The sequence below is a fragment of the Poecile atricapillus genome, chromosome 3 (genome assembly GCF_030490865.1).
Source record: "Poecile atricapillus isolate bPoeAtr1 chromosome 3, bPoeAtr1.hap1, whole genome shotgun sequence".
Taxonomy (NCBI): domain Eukaryota; kingdom Metazoa; phylum Chordata; class Aves; order Passeriformes; family Paridae; genus Poecile; species Poecile atricapillus.
The window spans coordinates 15,896,961-15,912,768 of record NC_081251.1 but is presented as its reverse complement, the minus strand read 5'-3'; the positions used below and the strand labels follow the sequence as shown (position 1 = coordinate 15,912,768).

The 15,808-nt window shown below is 40.5% G+C and overlaps 1 protein-coding gene across 3 annotated transcripts in view; it reads left to right on the top strand.

Moving 5' to 3' along the window:
• The first annotated feature begins 727 nt into the window (after positions 1-727).
• The window catches only part of ASAP2 (ArfGAP with SH3 domain, ankyrin repeat and PH domain 2), an 85,459-nt gene continuing 70,378 nt past the window's right edge, over positions 728-15,808 (top strand). For all 3 annotated transcript variants that reach the window (XM_058836388.1, XM_058836387.1, XM_058836386.1), the window contains exon 1: positions 728-1,157. In XM_058836388.1, coding sequence (XP_058692371.1) covers positions 1,032-1,157 — 126 coding nt within the window. In that variant the 5' untranslated portion in view covers positions 728-1,031. The remainder of the gene's footprint in view (positions 1,158-15,808) is intronic.

Sequence of the window (15,808 nt, the reverse complement as noted above, 5' to 3'; positions counted from 1 at the left end):
GCAGCACCATGCTCGTTCAGTGACATCTTGCCTATGTCTCTTCTGCTGCGTCAGTCACAAAAGCCACAGCTCCGGCTGAGTTTCACCCTTTTTGACTTGAGTAATCCTTGTTGCTTTATACTGAAGAACAAAGCACCTCCTATGATAGCTTTTATTCCTTGAGTACAGCAAAAGCTGTCTAAGAATCTAGATTTAAACGTTACTTAGCCTAAAAGCATTTTTGCACGGACCTCTTGAGAACGACAGCATTTCTCTTTAGCTCCCTCGAAACTAGACAACGAACTCATGGAACAGATTCAACTGTTGAAACATAAATTACGAGCTGTGAGGGAACTGCGCTTGCACCTGCGGGCAGACCCGGAGGGGACAGTGCAGAGACCGGTCCTGTGGTCTTCAACCTGCTCCCCCTCGCAGCAGGCAGGCACTGCGCCTCACCTTCCCCTGCCCTTGGGTTTTTGTTGTTAAACACTATCCGAACCACACGGCTGGATTCGTCCTGCTTGTCGCTGGGATTACCCAGCCGGCGCCTGCCACCTCCTCTCCCCTCGGGGCTCGGGGAGGACAGACTGAGGGAAGGACTGAGGGAGGGGGCCGCCATCTTCTCAGGGCGGGCGCCGGTGGCGAGTGCGCGGCTGCAGGTCCGCTCCGGGGGCTGCAGGGGGGTCGCTCGGCCGCGCCCCCGCCCCGCGAGCGTGTGAGGGAGCGAGGGAGGAGGAGGAAAGCGAGAGGGAGAAAGCGAACGAGAGGGCGGGGTGTGGAGGCAGCTCCCGCGGCTGGGCGTGTGCCCGGCCCCCGGTGCTGCGTGACCGCGCGGGAGGAGCAGGAGGAGGAGTGTGGGTGCGGGGAATTTCCTTGTGTGGCGGCGGAGGAACAACACCGCTCCAGACGGCGGGGCTGCGAGGAGGGCGCTGCCGCCGCCGCCGCCGGTTGCCGAGCGATGTGAGGGGGAGCCCCCCCCCTGTGCCCTCCCCTCCCTGTCCCTGGAGCCGCCTGCTTTCCCGCTCCCTCCCCTCGCTCATCCCCGCCCCGCCATGCCGGACCAGATCTCCGTGTCGGAATTCGTGTCCGAGACCAATGAGGATTACAAGTCACCCACCGCCTCCAACTTCACCACCCGGATGGCCCAGTGCAGGAACACGGTGGCGGCCATCGAGGAGGTGAGCCCGGGCGGGGGGCGCGGGGCGCGCAGCCCTCTCTGGCCTGGCTGCAGAGAACAAGGCGCTACCGGCGCTGGCTCCTGCCGCTCCCTCTCCCGCCCGGCCCCGAGCAGCGCCCTCGGCTGCCGCTCGGAGGAAATGGGGCTCGCCCGACTGGAGAGGGGAAAGAAAAGGAGCGGGGGAAGGGCCGGGGCGCCGCTCCCCCGGCCCGCGGGGCTCACGCTCCGCCCGCCCCTCAGCGGCGGGGCAGGGTCGCCCGCTGTCCTCAGCTCGGGGAGCCCGAGCCGTCGCTTCTCGCTCCTCCTGACGCCCGAGGAGCCAGCCCTGATCCGGGCGGTTCCGCCCGCTCTCCTCGTAACTGGGGGATGGGGGGGAACTTGAACTCTACAGTCTCCTCCGTCAGCCTCTTCCTTCACAGCGACACCTGAACCGCCTTGGCCTCGCCAGCTGCCGTGTTGGGTTCGGCTTTCCCTGTTTGCCCTTTCCCTGAGTGTGTGTCTGCCTGCCTCCGGGCACAGGTGGGATTTAATCCGCTTTCCAGTTCCCGCACACAGAAATTTAAACACATTTCCCCCGGCCATACGGTTTAAGGCAGCCTTCCCTGGGGATCCGCTCCCTCGGGCCGTGCCCGCCCTTCGGTGTGCGGGATCCCGAGCTCCCTCTTCCCTGCCTCCTCCGGGACAGCCGGGCTGCGGGTGCCTTGGCGTGAGCCGCTTTTGTCTCGCCAAGGGCCGGGTGTTTCTCGGTCTTTAAAGATACTCGGAACGTGCCGTTGAACCTGATGGTGAAAGCCCACCCTTCCTCCCACGGGGGATGTCTGCCAGTGCTCGGGAGAGGGAGGCTCTTTTCCCTCCTGTTTCAAATCAGAGGGAAATCTGGGACAGGTCTGAACACAGTGAGAGCACATTCCACATCCCAGTCATACATGCACAATGAAATGAGAAGCGTCTGTGTATCTTGACTCTAGCAGCTTCTCTGAAGTAACTTGTAGGAGGGGGGACTCTTACTTGTGCTGCAGATTAATTTGCTCCATCTACCTGTTACATCAGTTCTTACAGTGTGTGTTTAGTTGATTTGTTTTGCAGTAAGCATATATTTTAAAAAGCCTCTTCAGCAAAAAGAATCTTGTCAGTTGTTGATGTCCCTTCTTACAAAAGAACTGCCACTAGCAATGGATTATTAACGTGTCTTAAGTGAACAAAACCCAGGTTAGGTGTTTAAACACCCTTTTCAGGATTTTCCTGTTTTGCCAGTTCCCAAAACCACTAAAGCAAGGAGCTGAATTCAAAATAATCTTGTTCCAGAGGTAATTTTCTGCCCTGCAAGCTTGCACTTAAATGCCTGGATTTAATTATACTTTATTAACCCGATAGTCTTAAGATCAACAATTCTGTAACAAAGACAACATCTTCCTGAATATTTGTAGTAGTGAATAGTTTTAATTGCAAGGTAGAACTGCTAATAATACTAATAATTGATTAGTACAAGATCGAAGTTGGTATAAGCATTTGGGTAAAAAGCGGTTTTGTGAGGTTTAGAGATTTTTATTACAGTTCTGAAAAAAATTTGTTTTTTCTCTAAGTTGAATTTAGTGGATTGGTGTTTGATTTTTAATGGAACTCAATCAGAACATTAAATCTTTCTTTGTATCTGCATATTTCTGTATTAGTTGTTGTCTGCTAGCTTAGTACAAAATTATCTTTAGTAATAATGATGGTAAAGAATGAGCCTAGTAAAGTTTGCAAGGCAGGAGGTGAGAGATTGCAGAAACTGGCAGTAGTTGTTAATAGTATTGATCTATTTGGCACTTCTGGCAAAGTATCAGCAGTTCCTGCCTGTTTGTGCTGCTGTCTGAAAGCATGTGTGGAAATGACTACTGAATCTTTGTCTCTGTGATATGTCAAGAGCAACAAATATATTTTCATAGTTTCAAAATGGTGAAATTTTTTTCAGGCTTAGACTTCTTTGGTTTGGAAATACTCAGGTCCTTTAGAATGGTGTGCCTGGTTTTTCAGGTTATATGTGATTCATGGATAAAAAGTTGTCTATAAATTGTGTAATAGAGAAGTCAGGGCTCAGCACCTTTTTTCTGGGAGGCTGGGCAAGAAGTCGTTCATCAGCTTGTTATGAACTAAAGCTTATTAAAGAATGTATCTAAAAATGTTCAGGGAATACAAAGAACCTGTGCATTTCCAGTGGCACTGGCAGCTTTGGTTTCCAGAGCACACTGCTCTCTTGCAGCAGGCAGTGTAGTTCTGGAAACTAGGATGTCTGGCTGTGTATGATTGAGGCAATGTGTTACTTTAAGGCAGTTAATAGGTAAGTTGAAACTGGCTGACTGTGTATGCATTGATTTGAACAAGCGTCTGTAAGAGCTAGTTTATTAACTGAATACACATTTTTGCTTCCCAGGATACTGTATACATTTATTAAGTCAACAAATTAAGTGTTAATACTGATACTTAGAGGATGTATCTTTATTGCTACTCCCAGAAAACCTGGTTCTGGAATGGAATATTCAGCTGCCTGCATGAAGGCAGCTCTAGCCACCCAAGTGGTGGCTCACTTCAGAGCTGGGGAGGCAGTGCAGAAGCATAGGAAAGGGAGGCTGCTGTGATTTGTTAGCCTGAGCTCAACTGTCCAAAAACACAGATATGTTTTCACATCCCACTGGGATGTTTTTTGCACTTAACATTGCTCACTACTAGTTTTGTAATTCTATCTTTGTTAATTAGCAGGTATCTAATAGTGTCTTAAAAGTTTAGTTAATGAAGCATTCTGTGGTGGTGTGGAAGAGGCTTGTTAAGTGAGGAAATCAATGAGATGTTGGACAATTAAAAGTGTATAATTTATCTGTATATCTTTGTGGACAGTAGTATTGCCTTAAATCTGAACTTGGATTAACTGACCTCTGTCAGTTTCACAATACGGTTAATTCTTAGTACCAGTCGAAAATTCTTTCAGTTTTACTGTTTTATGTGGTTACATACACTGATTACAGACCATGGATCATGATTTTTGAGATCACCAGAAGCACCTGCATTGCAGTGTGGGAGCTGGTGCCGGTTGAAACACTTGCAGAAAGAGCAACTGATTCTTTGCTGAATCTGTTTCTTTACTCTCAGTAGTGGAAAAGGGATTAGGAAAGGCATGCTTGTGCAACACAAAGTGATTTCAAAGGAAAAGGAATCATAATTTCTGCATTGCTCTCAGATTAGGATGTTGCTTAGCAAAATGTTTGGAATATTTAACTTCTTCTGAAACAATATTATTAGTGAGCAATACATCACAGGCCCTTACAGGTTACTGTTTAATCTTTACATGTGTGATAGTGACTAAGATTAAATAAATTTTAATTGATACAGTGCAAAGCATGGTCACATGATTGGGGGAGGGGTTGCTTGAAATCAGTAATCTGGTTTGACAACTGCAGCCTTTTTAATTGTCTTTTTCTATTAAAGGTCACAGGATCTAAAAATTTGTGGTGGCCGTTCTTAAACTATGAGTGCTTAATCTGATTTCAGTATTGCTGTTACTTAGAACACACGCTTCCCTCTTTTAAATTAAATTTTAAGTTAAATAAAATAGTCCCTATATTGTAATGAAACCTGCAAAATGTTTCTAGCAACTGTGATAATTTTCAAAATTTTTAGAAAGTACTTTAATAAGGAGCTGAATTACTAGACTCTAATTGTGCCACTTTTTTTTGAAGCATGGGTTAAGTTTTATAGTAAAGAGTGGAAATGAAGTCTGTATTTTTGTTCTGACTGTTTATTGGAGTCCAGTGCTGGACCAAGTAAGTAGGACAGGGAACAGTTTCACAGGCTAATATGTAAACAGAGAGTAGCAGACAGTCCCTGTGCTGGAGACATTTCCATCTAAGTCAGGCTTGAGGGACAAAATTTACCCACCTACTTAAACTTCATCGCATGTGCAGATTTCCCTATGAAGGGAGGAGTATGGAAACATTGAGAGAAGTTTAATAGGTTACTGGAACACCTCCACAGCACAGTGGCACTTGCCACTGGAATAAATGTGTTCTAAAAGTAGAGAGGACAAACATGGTGGAAATATGTAAAGTGTGCAACCAAAAGAAACAGTATAGTGGTACCAAGGATGGTTTTAGTTCTCTGGATAGAAATAGATGTCAATTGCTTACAGTCAATTTAAAAACCACTCTCGAGGAATTTTTGTAAAAGCTGAGGAATTAATGTTAGAGGCACAAGTTGTTATTTCAGGTCTCTACTTGCCTTTGTTTTGTAGGTCCCATTCCATGATGATCATACCTCTATAATTCTGTTATTTTACACTTAAAAGGATTTTTTTTTTTTTATTTCCACTCTTACAAATGTAGCATGTAATTTCTGTGTCAAATCCTTATCTTCCTCACTGTCATTTATAATGCATTTATCATTTCTATCAGAAATGGCAACATCTTGCCACCTAAGGCAATCCACAGTTTTCAACTGGCTTGGAGTGGCGTAAGGGATCAATGTATATTGAATTTCATCCCCTCTTGTATGGTACGCTTCTGTAATATATTCTCTTCTGCATTTTGGTTCTGTGAAGCTAACAAGGGGGAGATGTAATAAAAGCTTGGTAGGGTGGGGGAATGTGCGTCTGGATACGTGGCTGTACCTGGATATTTACTTTTTGTTTGCTACATTCATAGGACTGGATTCTGTTTTCCTATTGTTGCTGATTGTGCCTTGCATTTCAAAGTTACATGAAGAGGGTGTTTGTGTAGTTTGAGAAGCAGTAGGAGGTGTCATTTACTGTAATGCATTTTGAGATATTTACTACAGTTTCTTGTATATTTCTTTTTAATAAAATATGCCCACTAAAGCAGGCTCTTTAGTAGAACATATTTGCACACTTTTCTTTTCTCATTGCTAAATACACTTCCATAAATATGTGTTGTTTAAAACTTTTTTTGTGTTCCACTTCTGCTTCCTTTCTGGAATCATGATACTCTGTCATCAGCATCCAAAGGCGTTTCTGGAAAAGCCATTATAACACAAAAGGCATGATGATTTCAAAAGGAGTGTGGGAATTGTTTTCTTTTTGAGAGGAATATAGAGGATGAAAATCGCAGAACTACAGGAGCTAAACTCTACGTCTTCAGCTGGAACTTTGTGCATATTTTCAAGTAGTTTAAACCTTAAGCCTTTAATGTCAACATGCAGTCAGTTAAAACAATGTCAAACCACAAAAAAAGATCTCTGTGCACTTTACTTTAGTGCACATGGTGATAAATCTACTTCACATTACCAAATGCTCCCATTCCTCCTAGGAGGATGAATTAAAAATATAGATTTATAAAGAAATATATACATCTTTCTGAAGTATTTTACTAATAGGGGGTTTTGTGTTTTGAATTGTCCATAATGTTGCTATATTTTACAGAACTGTCTTATCTGAATCTAGGGTACTTCATGCTGATGCTAGAAGAGGGTAATGTAGAAAGTTGCTACTTCTGCTTAGGTTTAACCCACCTTCCCTTCCTCTTCTTATCTTCATGTTGTTCTCTGTATACCATAATATGCAGCAATGTTAGGTAAAGGTAAGGCCTTTATTCTCAAAGGCATTGCAAAGTCACAGGACAAAAGCCTAATCCCTGCTCCAGAGTTCTTACAGTCCATATGTTGAGTGGATCTGATTGATGAATACAGTTGAAAAAATGCAAAAAAACGTAGTGCACCTGACTAGTGTAGAATGTTAGTAGCTAAACCACTGTGAAGTGCTTTCTTTTTATTTATATTCATTGAAGTAGTGGATATTAAACACTTAGTTCAACTCTTAAATTTATTATTTTTTTTATAATTTCCACCTTCCATATGTGTGAGTACAGCTATGTATTACATACAGTCATTCCCTGTGTAAGTTCCAGCTCTGCACCTTCTGAGTCTCACTCTTCACAGCCCACACGATCTGTCTGCCCCAGTTTCCCAGAAAAAACCTCTCCACTTAAAGCTCCACAAAAATCAGGTCTAGCCTTGTTTAGGCTGACTCTCTCCTCTCATGTCTTGTGTACCAAGCTGCTCTATGCTTTTGAAATGTTTACAATCTCCTTATCTTTCTTAATTTGTTGGAACTTCTTTGCTACAGTGATTATTGGTGCTGTCCTACCTCTGTAGAAGTCCCTGCCTTGGCCCAGCCCTGTCCAAGGTACTGGAGCAATAGCTGGAGCTCAGGTGGGCTTCACGCTAAGATTAAATACCTCTCATGGATGGGCCATGACAAGAGCCTTCACTTGTTCTCGGTCCTTGCTGTCTCCAAATAAATCTTACCTTCTTCATGAAGTTGCTAGAGAGGGAAGAAGTCATGCTATGGTCAGGCATCTGTCATGGCAAGCCAAGATGCTGACTTTCATCCAGAAGATGGAAGGACTAATATGTGAATCGCTGGTGTAAAGGAAGGAATCAAGTTGTGGAAACAAGTGAAGCGTTTGTTGAATAGTCGGGGCTGAATCAATTGTGTACTAAAAGCAAAACATAGAAATTAAAAGCAAAACCTATGTCTATATCTCTATACATATTTATACATACATCTATATTTCTAGGGAAAAACTCATTAAATTGAGAGCTGGTTAGGTTGATAGAACCAAGGAGTTCATGTGCTAAAGCCTGAACAAATATTCATTAAATATCCCAGGAAGGGGGAAAATGATGAGAAAATCTACAGACTTGAGACACCCCAAGAAGAATGTCACAAATTATCTGAGCCTGTCAAACATGTGAAGAAAAATCCAGATATTCAGAGGAAAATTTTGTATTAAAGAACATGTGTAAAGATAAAAGACATATTTGCAAAGGTCAAGTTTCTTTAGGAGTGACAGGAGGCAGTAAAAATGAAAACACTCCTAAGCACATGGAATTGCAAGAAGAAAATGAAGGCATGATATGCAGTTAGAATGTAGTAGTATTAAAGATAATGTGGGTATTGCCAAATATAAACAAGTGTTCTGCTGCAGTGTTTGTGCTCAAAGTGTGTGAGAAGGTAGAATGGATGGCAGGAATAGAGAGACAAGTAAGAAAGGCAATAAACAAAATTGTGAGTTTAAACACTCAGTTTGTTTGGGCTGGTTAACTTATTTCCCAGGATCCTGAAAGAACTAAGATGGTAACTAGCAAATATTTCTGACAAATCCTCTGAAGACTAGGATGATACCTGATGTAGCACAGAGGCTTAAAAAGGCAGGGATGGAAAAGAGAAATATTTACATCTAAAGAAAAATATTCCAATGAATGCAGAAATGCAGACCATGACTGTTAAATTGAGTGGAAGTGTACTTAATCAAAGATTGCAAGTATTCCTGGATGAGTGGCAAGCAAGTACTGGTTCCCCTCCTGCTTCCAGAAATGCTTGAAAAACACTCTAAAACATGCATTTACAGCAATTACCACTGCTATTCGAGGTGACAGTGCTTTCACATTTGTAGCATAGTCAAATGTGCAAGAGGTTCACATTAGGAGAAATTGTGTGTCTCCCTGTTTACTCTTTCAGCAGTGCTGGAAGCTGCTAATGGGAAAACAGAATTACTGAGAATCAGTGGTGGTTATACCCAGGTTTCACATAGCATTAAAATCTCTCCTTTCGTCCATTTTAACTGAGACAGATTGTTTTGGTTTTTTTTTCTTTAACCCAGCAGGAAAATGTAGTTCTAGCTATGGGACAAGCAGAAGTTTGAAGTTTGTAACTATTAACTTGATTGCATATTGAGGGCAGGACTTTTTATCTTTTTTTTTGATAGCCTTTTCCCCACACAGTCTCACATATGTTTGTTAGCACAAAGCTTAAGCTGTTCTGTATGCAAAATGCTTACTGTGTAGCTGTTCTTGGTGGAGACAGAGACATCAGCTCAAAGAGTTTTAATATTAGAGATGAGATTTTCTGTGAATTAGGTGACCACAAGTTTCTTTCTTCTGGACTAAATCTACACTCCTTTTCTGAAGTTTACATCAATCTAGGGATTAAGTGGTCAAGTAAACTTGTCTGGGAAGCAACAAAAAATGGTAACACAAGAAAGGGAAGACTCACAAAGTAATGGGCACCTGAAATGTTTAAGAGGTAACATGGAGATCAGTCAAATGTGAAGAACAAGAAAAGGAATTAAAAAGAAATTGAGAGATTGAAAGGGTTATCCAGAAGCAGAAGTACTGTGATAGCATATAAGGAATTGAAGGGTCAGGAACTGGGGAGAAGCATTAAGGAGGGGATAAGGAAATGCATAAAAAGTTGGAGGAAGTTCAGAGGAATTGGAATTGACAGGAACAGCAAAGGAAGGAGTGTGGAAGTGTCCACACAGGAAATAGGATAAAAACACAGGCCTGAGAACGTGGGGGCAGGGCTAATGTGAAAAGGATTAGTGTGTCAGGGAGGCAGGCAGGAATATAGGGAAGGGGTAGTGGTGGAGAACAGGGAATAATGGTGATCTCTTAGCTATAGCCTACTGTGTAGTTTAGGAATGGAAGAAGAGTTCTGTATGTTCCACAAAGAATGTGATGTAATACTAAGAATTATGCAGAATTTATAAGATAGTATATATATATCTCAATTTTATTTGGAAAGAGAAAATAATTTACCTTACGGGGAGAATTTATTGATGGAGGAACCGAGATACAGTATTGTAACAGAATACGCTTTTTCTTATGAGCAATAGTGCCTTGCAGGAAATTAGCTTGGGTGGTGTGATTCAGTACTTTTCATCTCAAGTAGCAGGCTTTGTTTTCAAGTGAGTAGGTGTTGGACAGAATTTGAAAAATTTGCTTCTTTGTGTGTGTTAACTCTGCTTCACAAAAATATTTACTATGTAAGTGACGTACTGTGCAGTGTAGTGTATTTCTTTGGAGTATATTCTTTAAGAGGTGGCTGTGAAAGTTAACATGAAAGAAGCTATGGTATAAATTCTAGCATCTGACTTGTTAAACCAAGAATAGAGAACTGAGAGAGAAGGCTGAAGCTCTACTCCGTGTTGTCTTGGAGCAGTGTGGTGTTCAGAACCATCTGCTGTTTGTGGACCCCTCAGCTAGCCCTGATTAAAGATCAGATTATCAATGTAGTTCTAGCCTGAAATCTATAATTCTGTCTAGGCATTATGCTAAGTATGTGTGTAGATACATCAAAACAGCTGAAGTGATTAGAGCTGAACAAATTACTTTCACATTCCTAAAGCTTTGTACTACATTTAAAAAGCATATAGGAAGGGAAAATGGTAGTGAAGGGATGTGGATGTTCTTACAGATTATTTTCTCATGTTTTATGATTTCTGTTCATTGTTAGAAAGATTTCTTTCCTAGAGTATGCAATTTCAAGGAAACTTAGGCTGCATTCTAGGGAAATCAACTCAGAAACAAATGCATTTAGTAATCATTTTAAGCCCTTTTAAAGAAAAAGGATTACTGTTTTGCTATTGCAATGGGAGTAGAAATTTCCTTAGCATTTGCAGACACAGAGCCCCTGCTCCATAGTCAAATGCAAAACATGCAGTATGGAGTTTTGCAAAGCACATATTTTTAATAATTTGTTTATTTTCCATCACAGTAGGTGCATGTTACACAACAACAGAAAAAATGCCAGCAGAGTCTGCCTACACTCTGAGCTCCATGTAGTCTAGGCACTAATTGTGTTGATGAGAATAGCATTGAAGAAGCAATGAAGTAGTAAATCTTTTGTAAGCTGATTTTTGTTTGGTTTCATTCATTCTTCTGCTTAGTTCACTCTCCTGTTGCTTAAATGATCTGGATGTAGATGACATATATGTATTTTCATATATGTATTTCCAGCCCAGGCTGTTCTAGGGATGGAGTGGTCATGTTTGCCACTGCCTTCCCTGTCCCGCAGACCATACAGATGTGGCACTGGTGCAAGGACACACGGTGCTTGGTTACATATAGATTCAGGTGTTTGTCTCCTGCTTCAATCAGTTGATTCAGTACCTCTTTCCTATTTCATTTAAGAACAGAAGTTCTGATAGCTCTGAACATGCTTCTCTTTTCTAAATTGCTTCAACTTTAAATGCAGAAGTTCTTTGTCACATGTAACAGTTGTATATGAATTTACCTTCCTAATGCTTCATTAATGATATGGGGAAGTACCATCTGTTCCATTTTATAGATATCTTCCATGACATGAACTCTCTCATTATTTTGGCAAAGTCCACTCTGGGGATAAAACTTTTATTTTGCATCAATGTAAATGAGTATTATATAGTTACTGTTTGGTACCCTAATAATTGTGTTACTTAAGATTCACTTACACTTTGAGGCAGCGGTCTCTAGTGACAGGAGTCACTAGAGTCTGAACTGTTAATTTTAGTTAAACTTAAAGCTGCTGAAATTCCAGTAGAATTTAAGATCATTGCTTTCAAGATTGTAATAGTGTCCTGTGATTTCTGTGTTGAGCACCTAAAATGAATGGCAGTTCAGATGCATTAATTCATTTAAGTGTATTGATACGGAGACCATGCAGAGATTTTCAAAGGTATAGTGAATTACAGAGAAGTTGGAGTGAAATTCGCAGGCTGAAGTCTGGAAGCCACTATAGAATAGAAATAATTTTATAATGTTTCAAGAGGAAATAAGTTTTATCATTTGACACTGGGTTTTATGTGTAATAATATGCCATTAGTATTATAGGTAGATGCTATTAATAAATTTCTTCCCTGATAATAGAGAGATGATGTCCAATGTACTGCTTTACCTCTGATGAACCTCATTGTGACAGCTGGTTCTGTAGGTCCCTAGGAGTAGTTAGTTCATTTGAGGTGATTTGTCTTATTCTCCTGAATTGCCCCCTGGATACCTCTGCCATTCTTTGTTGTGGGAATATAGTGTTTCAGATGTATCATAAACTAGATACAGTTTGTGTGCCTTCTATTCCCTTTCAGAATGAACCCTTGTATGTGTCTGCCAGAGATGTTTGTGGCACCAATTTATTATTTATTTCTGCTAAGAAGCTCTCAGAGGCCTGTTAAGACTGAAGCTTGATTTTGCTGTGTTGCTGTAGACTCTTCAAGGCTAGTTTCTTGTCCCTAGAATTATTGGATACCTAAAGAAGAAAAAGTCAAAGGAGTGTTGGATGGGGAGGGATAGACCAGTTTATGACATCCAGCTGTTCTGTGCACACACTGCAAAGGTTCTCATTTTTAGCATAAAGGAAGTACATCATACATGGGGGAAACAGAACTGTTAGTTTTTCATTGTTTTTTAGAGGTTGTAACAGGAGTGTCTGCTTGTTCAAGCAGAGGTTTAAGACTGCAAATACCAAATTAGACCACTAATATGGGAACTTTGGAGTATCCGGAAAGTGTTATGATTTGTTAATTGCTTGCATAAATAACTAAAAATTCTCTTTTCAAAAAGCTTATCACATGCAGAATAAAAGGGCATTATGATCTGCAAAGATTAATTTTTGTTGCCTCTGATGGTGTCTAAAAAGATTTAATACTGGGGAAAAGAGTTACTGAATTAAAAAATCTGCAAAAGGAAAATCCCATCAGTCAGCTCATCATAGTGCTGTTGAATGATACAGGGTGAAGATCAGCCTCTTCCAACAGCTGGACTCCGAACCGTGAATGGCTTTGGTAGATGCTGACAGCAGACAGAAATGCAAAAACATGAAGCTAGAAAAAAGACTCTTGGAGGGTGAGGAGCAGAGAATTTTGACACGGGTAAAGGGTTGGTAAATCTTGCTCGTCCATTTAAGACAATCATCACTGGAATGTTAATCCTGTTGCCTGTGTTACTTTATTTTACATGGTGATATGTCTTAGGATGTCAGAGCATGTAATATTAAATAAATAGAGATAGATATCAAGTTCATTGTCTACTGCAACTTAAAAAAATAAACAACAATTAAATATTAAATAAGGGAGTCTTATTTAAAGACCCTCTGTTTATAAATGAGCAACTGTAAAGAGTAAGTGCATCATTTATTACATTGCTTATGAGATCTGTATTTAAAGTCCCGTCATCTTGTCTTTGAAAGCAGATATCTGCAGTGTTAGAGAAGGAAAATATATTTCTCAGCCTAAAAATTGGTTAATACAGGAGGTGAATGTGTTCTGTAGAAATAGTTGGCATAAGCTGCTTCCATTGTTTCTCTAAGCATGAGATTTTATTGCACAAAAATGCTTGATGCCTGTTTCCCGGTTAAGTATCTGTTGCATTTCTAACTTTTTGTAGTAGGGAAGCCTGTGGAAAACAGATAGAGTATCTGTTTATTTAGTGTGAAACAGTCTCATTTAGTGACTTGTATTAATAATATAACATTTTGTATCTCTGAACCTCTGATTTGAGTTTTCTCTTCTGACAGAAGTAGTGTGATAGAGAATTCTGGGGTTTAGGCATCCTTTCTTTGTTTTAATAAATGCATTATACAAAGTCATCATGCTCAGGTCTGGTTTTATACACAACAGAGAGCAGTACCAAATTCTTCCATCATTTACCTTTGCAGTAGAATTACCTTGCACTTCCAAGTATTAATTTCCTAAAGCACAGTGGTATTACTTTTTTCCACCATGCATATCCTTAGCTCAAGAGTTTACTACATTCTTTTGCCAAATACACCAGTGCTTGTTTAAACAGATTGCCTTGGCATTGGGGCCACAAGAACCACAAACCCAGATGCTGGAGAAATAATGCTTTTTTGGAAAGGGACCTTTCAGGGATGATTCTGCCATAAATTCTGTTCATTTTTTACAGGTTTGTCTCTGAATCTTCAGTCTCTTTAGCTGACAGGTCTCACAGCAAGAGCTCATTTATACAGATTAACTGTCATAGCTACTGCAGTTTTTCACAGGCATACTCCAAGTAAAGTAATTGCCCCAAATTAAAGTTTTTTTAAATTACTGTTGCTCTAGGATACATTCAGAAGCTACAATGCCTTGCCCTGGACTATTCCCGTAAGGGTTTTTTCCCACCCTTTGTATCAGTCCCTCTGTGAATGTGCAAGGTGATCAGTGGAAGGAAACTGGAGAGGATTTAGAAAAGAAACTAATACATTGAAGGAGGAAATGACGTAACAGTAGGAGAATGGAAAGAGGATTTTGGAGAAAGATAACATAATTTAGGAAGTTTTTTTACTACCCTCTAAAACAGAAGAGTGGATAGAAGCCAGCGGCATTGACAGTTCATTTCTAGTAGAAAAATAACAAACTGAGACAGAGTGTCTGTGGATATCTCTAATCTTTTGAGTCAGCAAGGATTAATTACAGCAAATATCAGATTGCTGTAAAGATATACCTGAAAAGTCAAACTATTGTGCTTCCTGGATACAAGTACAAAAAACTTGGTGTTAATTTTTAAAACAAGACAGTCCAGTGAGGCACAAGAGCCTTGTCTTGGTTCTGTTGTCTCAACAATAACTACTTGATTGCCTCTCTTTTCCCTAACTGACCAGGTTTCTTCCTGTGCCCTTTTGTTTTTGGGAAGGGTGTTCCTATATGTGTTCAGCATCTGCAGCAGCCTCTGGCATTATTACTTATTCTGAAATACTGGAATGAATGAAGTGCAGGATTTATGACTGTTGAGTAGCCTGATGTTTTAAATTAAAAATTGGCAATTTTAAAAATTTAAATTTAAAATTTAGCAATTAAAGCAAATAGCTAAAATTAAGAGTGAGATCTGATTTTGTTTTAAAGAAATAGTGTTAAGATAAGAGTGTATAGTAGATCAAATATCAGTGTGTTAATATTTTTTTGTATATTTGTCAGTTAGATGTTCAATATAGGGAAGAACATATAGGTTTCTGGCTCCAGGATAATTTTTCAAATGACATGAGGATTTATTTCCCAAAATTTTGTTACTGCTTTAGCAGTACTTCCAAGCATTTGTTGTTGTTGTTGTTCCAATGGACTCTTTATTTTAAAAAAAGGTAACCTTGAGAATTTCCTCAAACTCAGATCCAGTTCTATGAATACTTTCAGCAAAATCCCATCCAAATGGCTGAAAATGTGAAATAGTTACTTCTATGCTTTCCAAAAGGAAGTGTAAAAGTGGGTAAGAAGGAAGGAATGTGTTAGAGGTTTTGAACTGTTTTAAATGCAAAATAAATTAAAGGTGATGGCCAACTCCTTCCTCTTCTTCCGTCACTACTTCCCATGGTATGCTGTCAGGTTTAGTTTTTTTCTTTCCCTTGTCTGGAATGAGAAAATTTGAGCTGCTTGTTTCTTTTGAAAATAGCCTGTTGGGCTATGTACTGTTTATGGTTGACAGTATCTCAGTCTTTTGTTTTTAAACTCATTACTGGAAACTGGGAGATTATCCTGGGGAAGGATGTGTACGTGCTTTTCCTTGCTTGCTGCCCTGAACATCTGCTGTTAGCCGCTCCTGATAGAGGATATCAGGTTAAATGTAGTGTTGATCTGATCCAGTATGGCTGTTTTTCTTTTCCTTCACAGATAATTAATTATTTTCTTGGCCACAAAGAAAAAAAAAGACACTGGTGTGAGGACACTTGTATAAGATAAAGACCCAGACTTCTGCCATAAGTTTGGCACAAAAGATGTTTAATGAACCACTAGAGCCTGGGGACTCTCCACTTATACTGCTACTGCCCTGGTTTTCCCCATACCCTTTGGCTCTGTAAAAGGTGCCAAAATCATCTCTGGGATGTTCAGTTTCTGAATTTCTGTCTTCCTGCTTTTTTTC